This window comes from Ovis aries, chromosome 1, assembly GCF_016772045.2.
Source record: "Ovis aries strain OAR_USU_Benz2616 breed Rambouillet chromosome 1, ARS-UI_Ramb_v3.0, whole genome shotgun sequence".
Lineage (NCBI taxonomy): Eukaryota > Metazoa > Chordata > Mammalia > Artiodactyla > Bovidae > Ovis > Ovis aries.
Window position 1 is genome coordinate 165,500,876 of NC_056054.1, and position 15,464 is coordinate 165,516,339.

Below are 15,464 nucleotides of genomic sequence, written 5' to 3' on the forward strand. Positions count from 1 at the left end.
TTTGTATCTTAGGTCACACAGCTGTTAAAGGTGTGTGGAATCTGATGTCACATTTTCTGACTTTAAATTTTATACAATTTTCTCTGTAAGACACTGTCTCTAAGCCATTATATTCATGATTCTTGATGCTTTTGCTATTGAGCTGCCATGGCAACTGTTTCGGAGTCTGTTTCTTTCTGCTAGTTATTTAACAAGTAGTATCAATTTGAGAAGTTAAAGAGGCAAGGCAAACTCTTTCCCTCAGCAACCCTAAGGTATATGGTTTGGACCCTTCATAGTGATGTGCTCTCATCACTGAAATGGTCAATGAAGGTTGACACACAAGCTGCCTCTTAAAGCCCTAAATTAAAGAGTCTCTGAACTTTTTCTGTTACTCTTTTATTACATTTTTATTGAGGCAGAGGAACCAGAGATCAAATTGCCAACATCTGCTGGATCATGGAAAAAGCAAGAGGGTTCCAGAGAAACATCTGTTTCTGCTTTATTGACTATGCCAAAGCCTTTGACTGTGTGGATCACAATAAACTGTGGAATATTCTGAGAGAGATGGGAATACCAGACCACCTGACCTGCCTCTTGAGAAATGTGTATGCAGGTCAGGAAGCAACAGTTAGAACTGGACATGGAACAACAGACTGGTTCCAAATAGGAAAAGGAGTACGTCAAGGCTGTATATTGTCTCCCTGCTTATTTAACTTATATGCAGAGTACATCATGAGAAACGCTGGGCTGGAAGAAACACAAGCTGGAATCAAGATTGCCGGGAGAAATATCAATAACCTCAGATATGCAGATGACACCACCCTTAAAAGCGAAGAGGAACTAAAAAGCCTCTTGATGAAAGTGAAAGAGGAGAGTGAAAAAGTTGGCTTAAAGCTCAACATTCAGAAAACGAAGATCATGGCATCTGATCCCATCACTTCATGGGAAATAGATGGGGAAACAGTGGAAACAGTGTCAGACTTTAGTTTTTGGGGCTCCCAAATCACTGCAGATGGTGATTGCAGCCATGAAATTAAAAGACACTTACTCTTTGGAAGGAAAGTTATGACCAACCTAGATAGCATATTGAAAAGCAGAGATACTACTTTGCCAACAAAGGTCCGTCTAGTCAAGGCTATGGTTTTTCCTGTGGTCATGTATGAATGTGAGAGTTAGACTGTGAAGAAAGCTGAGCACCGAAGAATTGATGCTTTTGAACTGTGGTGTTGGAGAAGACTCTTGAGAGTCCCTTGGACTGCAAGGAGATTTAACCAGTCCATCCTAAATGAGATCAGTCCTGGGTGTTCTTTGGAAGGACTGATGCTGAAGCTGAAACTCCAGTACTTTGGCCACCTGATGTGAAGAGCTGACTCATTGGAAAAGACCCTGATGCTGGGAGGGGTTGGGGGCAGGAGGAGAAGGGGACGACCGAGGATGAGATGGCTGGATGGCATCACTGACTCGATGGACGTGAGTCTGAGTGAACTCCGGGAGTTGGTGATGGACAGGGAGGCCTGGCCTGCTGCGATTCATGGGGTCGCAGAGTCAGATATGACTGAGCAACTGAACTGAACTGAAACTTTTTCTGTTGCTCTTTTATTACATTTTTATTGAGATGTAATTTATGAATCATAAAATACATATTTCAAGTGTACAGTTCAGTGGTTTTAGTATATTTCCAGAGTTAAGCAATCATCACCCATAATCTTAAGTTTAGAGAATTTTCATTACCCCCAAAGAAACCCCATACCCATTAGTATCCCTCTTATTCCCCTGTCACTTCAGGTCCTAATGATCAACCTTCTGTATGTATACATTTGCTAGTTTAGATATTTCATGTAAATGAAATCCTATATGTGTGGCCTTTGTGTCTGTTTTCTTTCACTGAGCATAATTCTCAAGGTTCATGCATGCGTTACATGTTGTCAGCACTTCATTCCTTTTCATTGCTTAGTATTCCAGTGTATGAAAACACATCTATTCATAAGATGATGATGTTTCTACTTTTTGGCTTTTATGAATAATACATACATTTAAGTACTACTTTTTGGCTATTATGAACAATACATAGAACTAATGTTACAGATATTTTTTAAAAGTTTTTTGTTGTTGCCTTTTTTAGTGTGGTAAAACATACATAACATAAAACTCACCATTTTAACAGGTAGAATCAAGTGACATTAAGTACATCTGCAGTGTTGTGCAGCCATCATCATCCCAAACAAGAACTCTCTACCCAGTAAGCAATAGTTCCCCGTTGCCCCCTACCTCCGGCCTCTGGCCACCTCTGTTTTACTTTCTGTCTCTTTGAATGTCCCTATTTTAGGTACCTTATGTGATTGGAGTCATACACTGTTTGCCCTTTTGTGACTTCTTCCCCCTCACCCCCTTAGCATTTGTCTTCAGAGTTTGTTCATCTTGCAGCATGTGTCAGAATTTCCTTCCTTTTTAAGACTGATTAACATTTCGTTGTCTATATATACGACATTTTACTCATCCGCTCATACACTGATGATGATTTGGGTTGTTTCCACTTTTGGGTGTTGTGAATAATATTTCTGTGAATATGGATGTACAAATTCCTGTTTGAGTTCTTTCAGTTCTTTTGGGTATATCCCTCTGAAGTGGAATTGCTAGGTTATATGGTGATTCTCTTTAGCTTTTTAAAGAACCGCCAAACTTTCCCACAGTTGACTGCACCATTTTGCATCATTTCCACTAGCAATGCACAGGAATTCTAATTTCTCTGTATTCTTGCCCTCCTCCCCTTTTTTGGATATTAGCTATTCTAACAGATGTGTTATACAGTATCTTGTTGTGATTTATGTACGAGTTTCTGGTGTATGTGTTGTGTTCTCTTTGGCATACTGCAAACCTAGGAGTAGAACTGCTGGGTCGTATTTCTAATTATGAGGGGGTTATACTTTTAACCATTCAGTTTGTGAGAAGTGCCTCTGACTACCTGCAGCGGAGCATTTTCTGGTTTCTTGCTGACAGTTGTGCCCCTGGAAGCACACTTTGGCTGTGCTGGGTCTTCATTGCTGCGCTCGGGCTTTTCTGCAGCTGTGGTGCATGGCCTTCTCCTTGTGGCAGCTTCTCTTGCTGCAGACCCCGGCGCTAGCGTGCACAGGCTTAGGAGCTGTGACTTCTGGGTTCTGGAGCCCCGGGCTGGCTGCCCCAGGGCCTGTGGGATCTTGCCAGACCAGGGGCTGACCTGTGTCTCCTGCATTGGCAGATGAGCTCTTAATCACTGGACCACCGAGGAAGCTCCTCATTGTGGTTTGAGTTTCCCTAATGGCTAATGATGTCGTGTGCCTGTCGGGTGCTTATTGGCTCATTGTGTATTGGTTGTTTTTTTTTTGGAGAAAGAAAAGTAGTCAGATATGTTGGGAATGTCAAATCAAGGTAAAGATTTGATCATTCGAAGTAACATAGGGAGAGTGGTCCCCCTGGAGTTGTGGGCATTAGAGAAGGAAGAGGGATAATTGGGTGTGTAAGAGGAGGAGGTGAGTTCGAGATGAGGGAGACGTGGTCACATGTGTTGTCAAGAATACTTTCAGAAAGCTTTGCTGGGACAGGAACAACCGGGAGTGTGGAAGGACAGGAAAGTTTGGAGGAGTTTTTGTGCTTGTTATTGATGTTATTGTTTCTAATAGCAATCCTTGAGCATGTTGGCTCAGAGGAAAGAGCAATAGCAAAAGAGAAGTGGAAGAGAGGGGGTAACTGGTGGCACATGGCTCCAGAGGAGTCAGCGTAGGGCGGGGGGTGGGGGGGGTCAGGGAGATAAGACTCACTGAAGTTATCAGTGTTAGACTAGAGAAAGAATCCCTAGACATCTATGCATGTAGAAAAGAAGGAAATGATGTCTGGGATAAAGATCAGTTACTTATTTTTATTTTGGAGAGTGGCTGAGATCAAAGGGAAAAGAAGCCTGCTGGCCTGTATTTTCTCTTTGCAATCAGAAATAACGTCACCTGAAGTAAAGTGACTAGGTAGGGGAGTCTGAAGAAAATGGTGGGTAGGAGAAGATTTTCAGGTAGATTGATGCCTAAAAGAAATAAATGGTGGTGAATCTATGATAGCATCGTGATTGTCTCTGTTTGGGAAAATAACAGTTGTCTCTGTTTCCCAATGAAGTCCTCCTAGAGCAAAGTATGGGAACAGAGAAGGCAGAACTGGTTAGAATAACCCAGTGTTAGCAGTTTGTAGCTTTCTGAATGTGTTGGGAAGGCGAAGGAGTGAACCTCAGGGCGTTAAGAATGTGCTTGCAGTGTTAGGCCATGGAATTAATACTGACGAAGCCACATGAGAATTCTAACAAATCTGTGCCACCTTTCACCCTCTACTTTTAACTCCTTACACAGGAAGGAGAACATGGGGAGGACACCCCTTCACCAAAATTAATTTTCTTCCATGCGATAAAAATAGAACCAAATATTTTTACATCTTTTAACTTCCTTTAAAGTTTATCATATACTGTTTGCCTTGCTGTAATTCTAAAGCAGCTTGGGTTACAGTGCTTATTATTGCATGATTTTGCTATAGAACATCAACTCTGGAGGAATTTTGTTAGACTTTATTTAAGTTTCAAAAATATATCATTGATAGATCATCGACAGTATACTGGAGTGGGTTGCCATATCCTCCTCCTCCAAGGGACCTTCCCGACCCAGGGATTGAGCCCATGTCTCCTGTGTCTCCTGCATTGGCAGCTGGGTTCTTTACCACAAGCACCATCTGGGAAGCCCTAAACTGTCATGCAAACAAATGTTATAGTTTCAAGGTCACAGAGGCAGGAAGACATGCATTCCTGCTGCTTTGCAACCCCAAATGTTTGGATTTGTTTTGTCTTAGACCTTCTGAGCAGAGAAGACAGTTACTTCTTTTTTATATTTACTGAGATAATTAAACATGGCCTGTTCTTGTCTATTTTTAAGGCCTGTCAGACTGTCTAGTACATTTCGGTCAACTTTTAGCTTATAGAGATAGTGGGGAGCCACCATAATCAAAGAAGACTTTAAAAAGCACAACCCACTCAGGCATACTCCACCAAACATGCATTTTTTATTTGAATGTTAGGTGTTGCTTGTTGGAAAACGAAAAGAAACTTGCTCTGGGGGAAGGAAAATTCTGAGAGCTAAATACAGTCTCTTGATAGGAAATTGACTCTTACATGAGTTATTTAGCTTCGCTGTTTTCAGCTTTTTTACTACATTTATAAGCTCATTTGTAATGTTGAAATTCTGATAACTGAGCCTTTGAACTCCTTGTTCAGAAGATAACATTACTTTTAATTATTTAGTTTGTGAGAAGTGCCTTTGTGGAGCATTTTACTTTAGTGGAGCATTTTCTGGTTTCTTGCTTATGGTTGTGCTCCAGGAAACCACATTTGTGGTCCCCTGGGGACAGCATCAGAGAATCCAATAGTGGCTGTATCATCAGAGAGGTGCTTGTACGTTATTATCATCATCAAGTATATTGAGGGTTGGACATTTTGCTCCAAAGTACTGACTTTGTTGTCTGCAGTAGTAAGGAATTTGGCAAAGTTTAAAAAGAAACCAAAGATTTTGCACTGAAAAATGAAAAAAATTTTAGTTCTTCATTAATTTGATAAAAATAATTTCATCTCATTAAATGGTATTTTCAGTTCACTTACACATTTAATCATTTAAAATTAATTGTATTTGTTCATCAAAGATCCCACTAAATTTTCTCTGTTTAATGGTTACAAACAGTCCTTCAGATTCTGACAGGCTATCTTGTACACTATGGTCAAACAGAATAGATGAAGCCTGGTCTTTATCACTTGTAGACCTTAACTATTTCTCAACTATGGACTGAAGCCTCTTTCTTTCATTTTCTGGTCCAGCACTTTGGTGACCAAATAGCAAAAGAATGAAATGTTTCTTGTGTGGTTATTAGTTACATTCTCAAACATACGAATTTATAGTAGCTTTGTTAAGAAAATCTTTCAGATTTGATCCCAGCTTTTCTGTCAGATATGATCCCAAGTGATTACATTTTTCATTTAACTCTTTTCCATTAATGGGACAGCACTTTAGGAAAGTTATGTATTTAAACTAATATTCTTGGAATCCTATGAGTAGAGGAGATTTACGTTATCTTACTGAGAGAATATGTAATGGATGTAATTTAGTTTCTTCAAGAACCAGAAACGTGACAAAATCCTGGTTTCCTGATCCTAGTGGAATGCTCTGCCTTTTAGCCTGCTCCACAGAATTTTAGAAATTGCCTGGCTTGGGATTTTTATTTATATACATTTCTTATGCATTGTATACTAAAATTATAGATAATGACTGGAACCTTAGCTTTTGAGAATTCTGAGGGAATTAGAATTTTAAGTAGTTATTTCCCAGCTAAAAAATAATCCATACCCTTGTGAAGGTTTTTAAATTATTATTTCAACTTACAAATAATTTTACAAATTTTGACCATATATAAATGAAAATAAAATTTATTTCGTGCTTTTCTCCTTAAACATAGTAGACGAAATGTAACTGCTTGATGATTTGCCTGATAATGTACTTGATGTGGTAGTGGTTTGCTTTGATATTTAATAAATATAGGGATACCATTAGGTTATTTTTTTGTTCCTCTAACATTTATTGACTGTTCACTATAAGCCATGCACTGTTCTGGGCATGATATCTGTATAGTTTTGTACTAAATGGCAACCCACTCCAGTGTTCTTGCCCGGAGAATCCCAGGGATGGGGGAGCCTGGTGGGCTGCCATCTATGGGGTTGCACAGAGTCGGATACTTAACAGTATCAACAGTAACAGTATTCCCATACCTTGAATTCTTGGTCCAATTTTATGGCTTCTCCTTCCTGCCTCTATCTGAGCATAATGTTAAGAGCATAAATTCTAAAAGTAGGCTGTTAAAATTTGTATCCTGGCTCTGCTATTACTAGATGTTTGACTATAAGCTATACAACCTCCCTTTACCTCAGTTTTTGCATCTGTAAACTGGGACCAGTAATATAACCTACTTCATAGGGTTATTGCAAGAATTAAAACACACACACACACACACACACGCACGTGAAATGTTTGGAACAATGCCTGGCACAAGGGTAGTCCTACAGAAAGTATTAGTCATTATCACCACTATGAATATTAATATTACTGTGAATTCTTAATACTGTTTGTCCTGTTTACTCTTTTTAAATTAATCTTCGAAAACAGATAACTAAGCTTGCTAGAACTAAGTGTAAAATAAGAGTAGATTGACTATTTGAAACCTGAGATTTCCTTTCAAGAAAACAAAATGCAGTATGTGCTTTGATACTGCATTTTGGCTGCTGAACCTTTTTTTCTTAGTATGTACTGTCGCTCAGTTGTGTCCAGCTCTTTGCGACACTATGGAAGGTAGCCCCCAGGCTCCTCAGTCCATGGGATTCTCCAGGCAAAAATACTGGCGTGGAATGCCGTTTCCTTCTCCAGGGGCTCTTCCCAACCCAGGGATTGAACCTGCATCTCCTGCATGGTAGGCTAACCTCTAATAGGGCATATTTCTTGAGGAAATACTGAGGAAGGAAAAAAACCCAAAAATTTATCTTAATAAAGAGGACTTGTTTTTCAGGGAAAAAGATCTTGAAGAAGCTCTGGAAGCAGGAGGTTGTGATCTTGAAACTTTGAGAAATATAATTCAAGGGAGGCCACTGCCTGCTGATCTGAGGGCTAAAGTTTGGAAGGTAACTGGAAACTAAGACAAGTAAAATGTAATCAGTTAAGAACAATATTTTAAAATTTTGATTTTCAGCTTTCTTAATTGCAGAGGACTTTATAATGTTATGTGCATTCCACATTAGAAAATTTATCAAATAGAGCAGCTTGCTAAAGTGTGTGTTTCTGTGCAAGTGGAAAGTTTTAGTGTCTGACATTTTGAGACCCTGTGGACTGTAGCCTGCCAGGCTCCTCTGTCCATGGGATTTTCCAGGCAAGAATACTGGAGTGGGTTGCCGTTTCCTTCTCCAGGGGATCTTCCTGACCCAGGGATCGAACCTGGGTCTCCTTCATTGTGGGCAGATTCTTTACTGTCTGAACCACCAGGGAAGCCTGTGATTCTATAGTGTTTGGTATATTTAATAATTTAGGTTTTGAAAGGCAGTTCTTCCTTTTGTAACCATTAGAATTTATGTTTATGAAGATTATTTAGTGAAATGGGAAAGTGCAACCAATGAGTAAATTAGGATATATAATTGCAGGTATGGAATTATCTCAGATATATATATATATATAAAAGATGGGAGAGGAAATAGGTTTCTGGGTGTTAGAATTACAGGAGATTTTACTTTGCTTTATTTTCTGCTTCAGCTGTTCTCTAGTACATGTGTATTATCATTTTTTAATTTTAAATTAAGATTTTGTTACTATTAAAATAGTTCCCATTGTTAAAATGTGTAAGCAAAGGATAACAACAAAAAAATACCTACCACTTACAGGTAAAACGCATAATAATATTTCAGTGTTACATCTTATTTTTTCCCCTCTGCACATATATATATGTAACAGAAATAGAATTATACCTGTGCTTAGTATTCTAAATGTTACAGAAATTTAAAACTCATGTAAAAACATAGAGACTTGTTTAGTGAACCCCCATGAACCAGTCACTGAATTGTAACTGTTGTCAACATTTGGCCGTGTTGCTGAACCTCTGATACTTTGGCCACCTGATACAAATTATTGACTCCTTAGAAAAGATCCTGATGCTGGGAAAGATTGAAGGCAGGAAGAGAAGGGGACGACAGAGGATAAGATGGTTGAATAGCATCACCAGCTTGATGGACATGAGTTTGAGCAAGCTCTGGGAGTTGGTGATGGATATGGAAGGCTGGCATGCTGCAGTTCATGGGGTTACAAAGTGGGACACAACTGAGTGAACTGAACATTTGGCTGATCTTACTTGATTAGTATTCTATCCTTTTCTTCCCACCCCACCCACTGTATTATTTTAAAGCAAATTCTTGGCAGGGCACTAAAATATTTAGTATTAAAGTCTAAAGACTTTAAAAACAGTAATGCTATTAAATTGAAAAGAATTTTAATTCTTTAATGTGTTCTCACATGATTGAGGGGACACGGGAGCTAAGTAGGGTCTTCTGTATAAGGAGGCCAGTCCCATTCATGTAGTGCTCTTCCCTCAAGACTTGATCACCTCTCACAGGCCCCTCCTGTAAATACCAAAACATTGGGAAATTTGTTCAACATAAAGAATTTGGGAGAGGGGACACAAAGGTTCATTCTGTAGCATTAATGATGTTTGCTTGAAATAAGCTTACATGTATAAAATATTATGTAAATACTTTGTGTAATTCATTTTATTCACTGGTTTAACATAAAATAGTAAAATTTGATATAGACATTTTACTTGTAATTTTTGAAGTATACATTATTATCCCTAAATCCAGACCTCTAATATTATTATAACATATTTTTCAAGAGTGAGAAATAACATAAGGAGCCAGTTGCTTTTTTTTTTCTCTTTCTTCCAGATTGCTCTAAATGTTGCAGGAAAAGGTGATAGTTTGGCATCATGGGATGGTATTTTAGACCTGCCAGAACAGAACACTATTCACAAAGATTGTCTGGAGTTCATTGGTAAGTTTAATAATTGTTTTCAAGCAGTGATAAATTCTGCAAATAATTTTTGGATGGAGGAGTCACTGTTTAGTAAAATGAACTTGTTATAATTGGGGATTTGTTGAATTTGGAATATATTGAAAGGGCATAGTTTTAGAACATCTCTTTGGAAATTCTTATGAAATAATGTCAACATTTAAGAGAGTCTGATTTTTAGTATTTTTAAATTGTTTTTTGTATTACTGACCATCTGTATGATTGTATACAGCCCTCAGATTAAAAGGAGCTATTCCAAAAGTTTCTCTGTAAGTCATAAGTCATGATCTGCTGTGGAAAAGGTGTTATAGATCATGGGTGAATAGGTTTCAAATCCCCCACACTGTCTTTTGAAGATTAAATTATTTTGGTTTATATTTCTCTTTTTTAATTCATCTATAGTCCATTGGTGTCTTTTTGTTTCTCTATCATTTTTTAGTTAGATTATTGGCTGAATAGACTTTTTTATGGGCTGACCTCAAGAGAAACATTATTGCTAGGTGAAGGGTAGGGAATTTGGTGGTGGAGAATAAATCACTTTCCCTCGCCTCAGCAAAGCCGTAGTGGCCGCTGCCTGTCCTGGGGTAGAAGATAATCCTTATAATCTGTTACTTGGAAAACGCTTTTTTGCTTTCCAGGAACGTGAGTGATGCCTACTTTCCTGCTTCACATTGTGCATTCTTTTACACACACAGACACACACACACAGACACACACACACACCCCCACCCCCACCCACACACACACACACCCACACCCACCCCGTCACCCCCCCTTCCCTGGTGGTTCAGATGATAGAGAGTCTGCCCGCAATGCAGGAGACCCAGGTTCTATCCCTGGGTTGGGAAGATCCCCTGAGGAAGGTAATGGCTACCCATCCCAGTATTCTTGCCTGGAGAATCCCATAGACATAGAAACCTGGTGGGCTACAGTCCATAGGCCACGTACAGTCGGACATGACTGAGTGACTAGCACTTTCACTTTTCACTACTTTCATGTATACACACATGTGATATGTATATATATGAAACATATATGTAGGTCCAATATTAAGCCAATAAATCCTGAATAGCTAGTGAATATGAATAGGTATAAGGAAAAATGCACTTTTATGTAGTTTTATTTTGTCCTTGACATACTCTAAATGCAGTAAGATAGTATTATATGTTAGTATTTTGTCCAATAACTGAGCATCTAGCAGCACCTTGGTAATTTTGACTCTTATTTTTTAGATCAGCTTTCAGTGCCAGAAGAGAAGGCAGCACAATTACTTTTGGATATTGAATCTGTAATTACCTTTTATTGTAAATCCCGTAACATTAAGTATAGCTCAACCCTTAGCTGGATACATCTCCTCAAACCGTTGGTGCATCTTCAGCTGCCACGCAGTGATTTATACAACTGCTTTTATGCGATCATGAATAAGTACATTCCCAGGTAAGACACGATGTTTTATTATAGCTGTAAAACGAAGGGAGTTCTAGTGTGTTTTGAAGTGAAGTCGTTAGATTTATTTTGATGGTAAAGTAAAAGGTTCAAGTAATTTTTAAGGTTGTTTGAATCATGATTGTTATTTGACTTTATTTTTGTGGTTATAAATATTTTTAAAGGATTCTTTAGTTAAGAATTTGTGCTTGTAGAGTTTGTGTATGCAGTATAACTTTTCATACTTTTTGGATGCTATCTCTTTACTTATAAAAATAACATTATAGTGTCTAAGTAAAAGTTTTGGAGTGCTGCTGTCTTCAGTGAGGTGCTGGGCTTACAGCCTGGAATATAGTCCTAGAAATACAGATGCTGAAGAAGTAATTGGAGGTGCACTGGGTGTTAGGAAGGTGAAATGCAGAGTGGTATGGCAATGTACAGTGGGGGTGACCTGACTTACCCTGGAGGTCAGGAAGGTCTTCTCTGGGAAAGTGACACTTAAATTGAGTCTAGACAGATGTGTGGGTTGCTTTGGGGGGATGGAAGAGGTACCAGGAAGAAGGGAGATGGGTAGGAATTCAGAAAGAATTCTTGTAGTTCTCAGGTATGGATCAGGTAGGCAGAATTTTAGTGCCAAAAGGAACTTTTGACATAATCTAGAGCAGTGGTTGGGCTGCGCAGTGAACCTTGGATACACACTGGAATCATTGGAAGTGAAGTGAAGTCTCTCAGTCCGACTCTTAGCGACCCCATGGACTGCAGCCTCCCAGGCTCCTCCATCCATGGGATTCTCCAGGCAAGAGTACTAGAGAGTCATTGGGGGTGGGGTTAAATCCTGATGCCCTTTTACATACCTGACTAATTAAATCAGATCTCTGAGGAGGCCAGCCATGCATTGATGTTTGTTTAGATTTAGAGCTTCTTGGTTGATTGCAGTATGCACCTAAGGTAAGAGAAGAGAGAAGAGAAGTCACCCAGTCGTGTCCGACTCTTTGTGACCCCATGGACTGTAGCCCACCAGGCCCCTTGGTCCATGGGATCTTCCAGGCATGAACACTGGAGTGGGTTGCCATTTCCAGAGGACTGCTATTCTAGAGCTTGATAGTTAAATGACTACCATTTTCCCCCCTGCTTTTCGTGTGAAAAGCACTGTGTTAGCTGTGGGTGCTTTTTGTATTTTCTCACAGTGACCACTATAAGACAGATATCTCTGATTTACAGAAACTGAAGCAAAGGCAGAGATTAAATGACTTATTCAGCATTATACTTCTGGTGTATGACTGAGTCAGGATTTGAACCTGTTTGATTGGACACTCGTGCTTTAACTTAAAGTTTCTCCACCCTGGTTGCTTATTAGAATCAACTAAACAACCTTTTGTTTTGTTTTTGTTTTCTTTTTCTTTTACAGCTTTAGATATCATTCACATAATATAAAGTTCATCCTTTTAATACGTATAATTCCATGGCTTTTAGTATAGTCACAGAATTGTGCAGCCATAGTTGCAGTCCTTTTTAGAATATTTCTGTCACCCCCAAAAGAAACCCTGAACTCAGTAGCAGTCAACTCCATTTTCCCCCAGCACTCTCAGCCCTAGGCAACCACTCATCTTTCTCTGTGGATTTGCCTATTCTGGGTATTTCATGTAAATAGAAGCTTATAATATATGGTCTTTTGTGACTACCTTGTTCACTTAGCATTGTCTTTTAGAGATTCATCTGTATTTATTTATAGCATATATTAATGCCATTACTTTATTTCTTTTTATTGCTGAGTAACATTTCATTGTATGTACAATGAAATAAAATAGCACATTTTATTTACTCATGTAATAGTTGCTGGACATTTGGATTGTTCTCACTTTTTGACTGTTATGAATAATGCAACTGTGAACATTTGTGTACACATATTTGTGTGGACATTGCTTTGGGATATGTACCTAGGAGTGGGATTGTTGGATCATATGGTAAATCTATGTTTAACCTTTTGAGGAATTGCCAGACTTTTCCACAATAATTGCAGCATTTTACAATCCCATCAGCAGTAAATAAAGATCCCAGTTTCTATAGATTCTGGCCTATTTTTTTTTTTTTTTTTCAATTATGGCCAGACTGAGTGTGAAGTAGTATCTCATTATGGTTTTTGTTTGCATTTCCCTGACAGCTAATGACTTTGAACATTTTTTTCATGTGCCTAGAGGCAGTTTGTATGTCCTCTGGAGAAATGTCTGCTCAGCCAAAGAACTTTTAAAACATACTGACCCTTGATGTTTCAAATATAAGTAGACTGTGTAGACCCATGTCGATTTTTGAATTCCCAGGCAATTCTAATACATCCCAGAGTGGAGAACCTGGGTGCGACCTTGAAGCGATAAGGCTTCATGTAAGGAAAGCAGGCCTAGAGATGCCAGAATACAGGGCTATCTATGCTCATGGTAAAGCAGAGGCTAGAATTCACATTTGGGACTCATTCTGTTATACTAATGGAGGAGGAAATGGCAACCCACTCCAGTATTCCTGTCAGGAAAATCCCGTGGACAGAGGAGCCTGGCGGGCTGCAGTGCATAGGACTGCAAAGAGTCGGGCACAACTGAGTGACTGTGTTACACTAAATCTCTCAACTGCTAATATTTTTACCACCTCTCAGTGTAACAAAACTAGTAATAGCAAGGGACATGATGTTCCAGCTTTGTCTCTACAGGATGTTGGTGGTGGTAGATACTAGTAAAGGCTACGTTGTAGAGGTTTACTCCTAGAGGTTCGCATTGAGCGTGTAACATACTTTGTCAGGTGACTCCAGTTGCTATTTCCATGAACTCCACGTGTAACACAGTACTCCAGCCAGAGTCAGTGTTAATACCCCTGCATAGGGCCCAGCCCCACAAAACGTTGCTCAAACAACTCCACTATAATATGTCTTATTAGAGAGTCAGATGTAACATGAGTAGAATTCTATCAAGCACACTGCTTTGCAGTGGAGAGTAACTTTCAGTACACAGCTATTAAATGAATAGATGCTGTTGCAATGGGTGATTCCGTGAGATGTTCCACTTTTTTCCAAGGATGAGACCCACAAACTAGGCAATTGTCCTTACAATGTATGTTGCTAGTCTTCTTACCACTGTGTGTCTGTTTTGTTTTAGTGATCTACTGCCTTGCCTTTATAGAGTGGGGAAAGTGTTCAGACAGAGGAGGAGGTAGTCTTGTCAGTATGAATCCAGTTCTATTTTTGGGCATCTGAATTAGCAAATTAGGGCCTTTTCTACAAAACTTCCCTGTTGTCTGCAGTATTAAAAATGGTAGATGAATGGTTATACCAAATCCTGACATTGACCTTAGATCTTAGTTTTGCAGAGATTATTTTTCATTATTCCCACTTGAATAGTATTTGGAAACATTCTTTTTATCATTGCTTTTCATTAATGTTTTTACATGAAGTCTTTCACCTTATTTCAGTTTTGTTTTGTTTTGTTTTACAGTTTTCTTTTTAAAGACTACATCTACCAAAATACCACTAGTTCAAATATTAAATTACATATATGGGAGGGTAGCATGGTATAATGGTTTAATGCCCAGCTTCTGTGTACAAGTCTTAGTGCCATCACTTCTTAGCTACGTGACCTTGGTTGAGCTGCTTGACCACAGCTAAGCCTCAGTTTTCTCATCTGTAAATTGAGGGTGATAATAGTATCTTTCATAGAGTTGCTTGTAAAGATAAAGTGAGATAACATTGTAAACTGTCTATTGTAGTGTCTGGCACATGGTGTTTCCTCAGTAAATACTGACTTTTATTAAGATGGCCTGCAATTTGAGCTGTGTACATTTTTAATGGTTTATTAGACAGGTTTATTAGACACCAGGGAACAAGGCAAGAAGTAGTGTTTGGCACCTCCTGGGATTTTCTCTGAGCATCTGGTACCCAGGCCACTTCCAATCACAGCTCTGGGTCCACTCTTATGGAATATTTGTCTGTGGCCATTTCAGACTTGGACCTTTGCTGAAGGATTCCTAATTGAGTATGTTAACTATGGAGCTAACCTGAAGCCTTCCTGGGAGATCTTTCTTCAGTTCAGTTCAGTCGCTCAGTCGTGTCCGACTCTGCGACCCGATGAATCGCAGCACACCGGGCTTCCCTGTTCTTATTTGGCAGAAAAAGAAGGGAGCTGAACTTCCTCAGGGCTCTCCAGATCTCCCTTTGGGATCCAGAGCTTATCAAAACAACCTAAGTGGTCCCTCTGTTTTCACTGGTCCCTGTAGTCCTTTCTCCTGCGTGCTGCCTGGGTTCACCTGGAAAGAATCCTCCTAGAGTTGGCGTAGACATGCCGTTTCGTCCTATCAGGTCAGGTGTGTTAGGTGTAAGCAAGAGAGGCCTGCCCCCGCTTGTGTCAGGTCGGCTCGCTGTCAGTGCTCTGAAGT

The 15,464-nt window shown here is 39.3% G+C and overlaps 1 protein-coding gene across 5 annotated transcripts in view; it reads left to right on the forward strand.

Moving 5' to 3' along the window:
- The window catches only part of TBC1D23 (TBC1 domain family member 23), a 55,334-nt gene that overhangs the window by 9,947 nt on the left and 29,923 nt on the right, over positions 1-15,464 (forward strand). For 2 of the 5 annotated variants that reach the window (XM_004002877.6, XM_004002876.6), the window contains exons 2-4: positions 7,588-7,699; positions 9,503-9,608; positions 10,859-11,063. In XM_004002877.6, coding sequence (XP_004002926.1) covers positions 7,588-7,699; positions 9,503-9,608; positions 10,859-11,063 — 423 coding nt within the window. Of the gene's footprint in view, positions 1-7,587; positions 7,700-9,502; positions 9,609-10,858; positions 11,064-15,464 lie in introns of those variants that run through there. The other 3 variants (XM_060416624.1, XM_060416619.1, XM_060416622.1) reach the window with 3 other exon arrangements.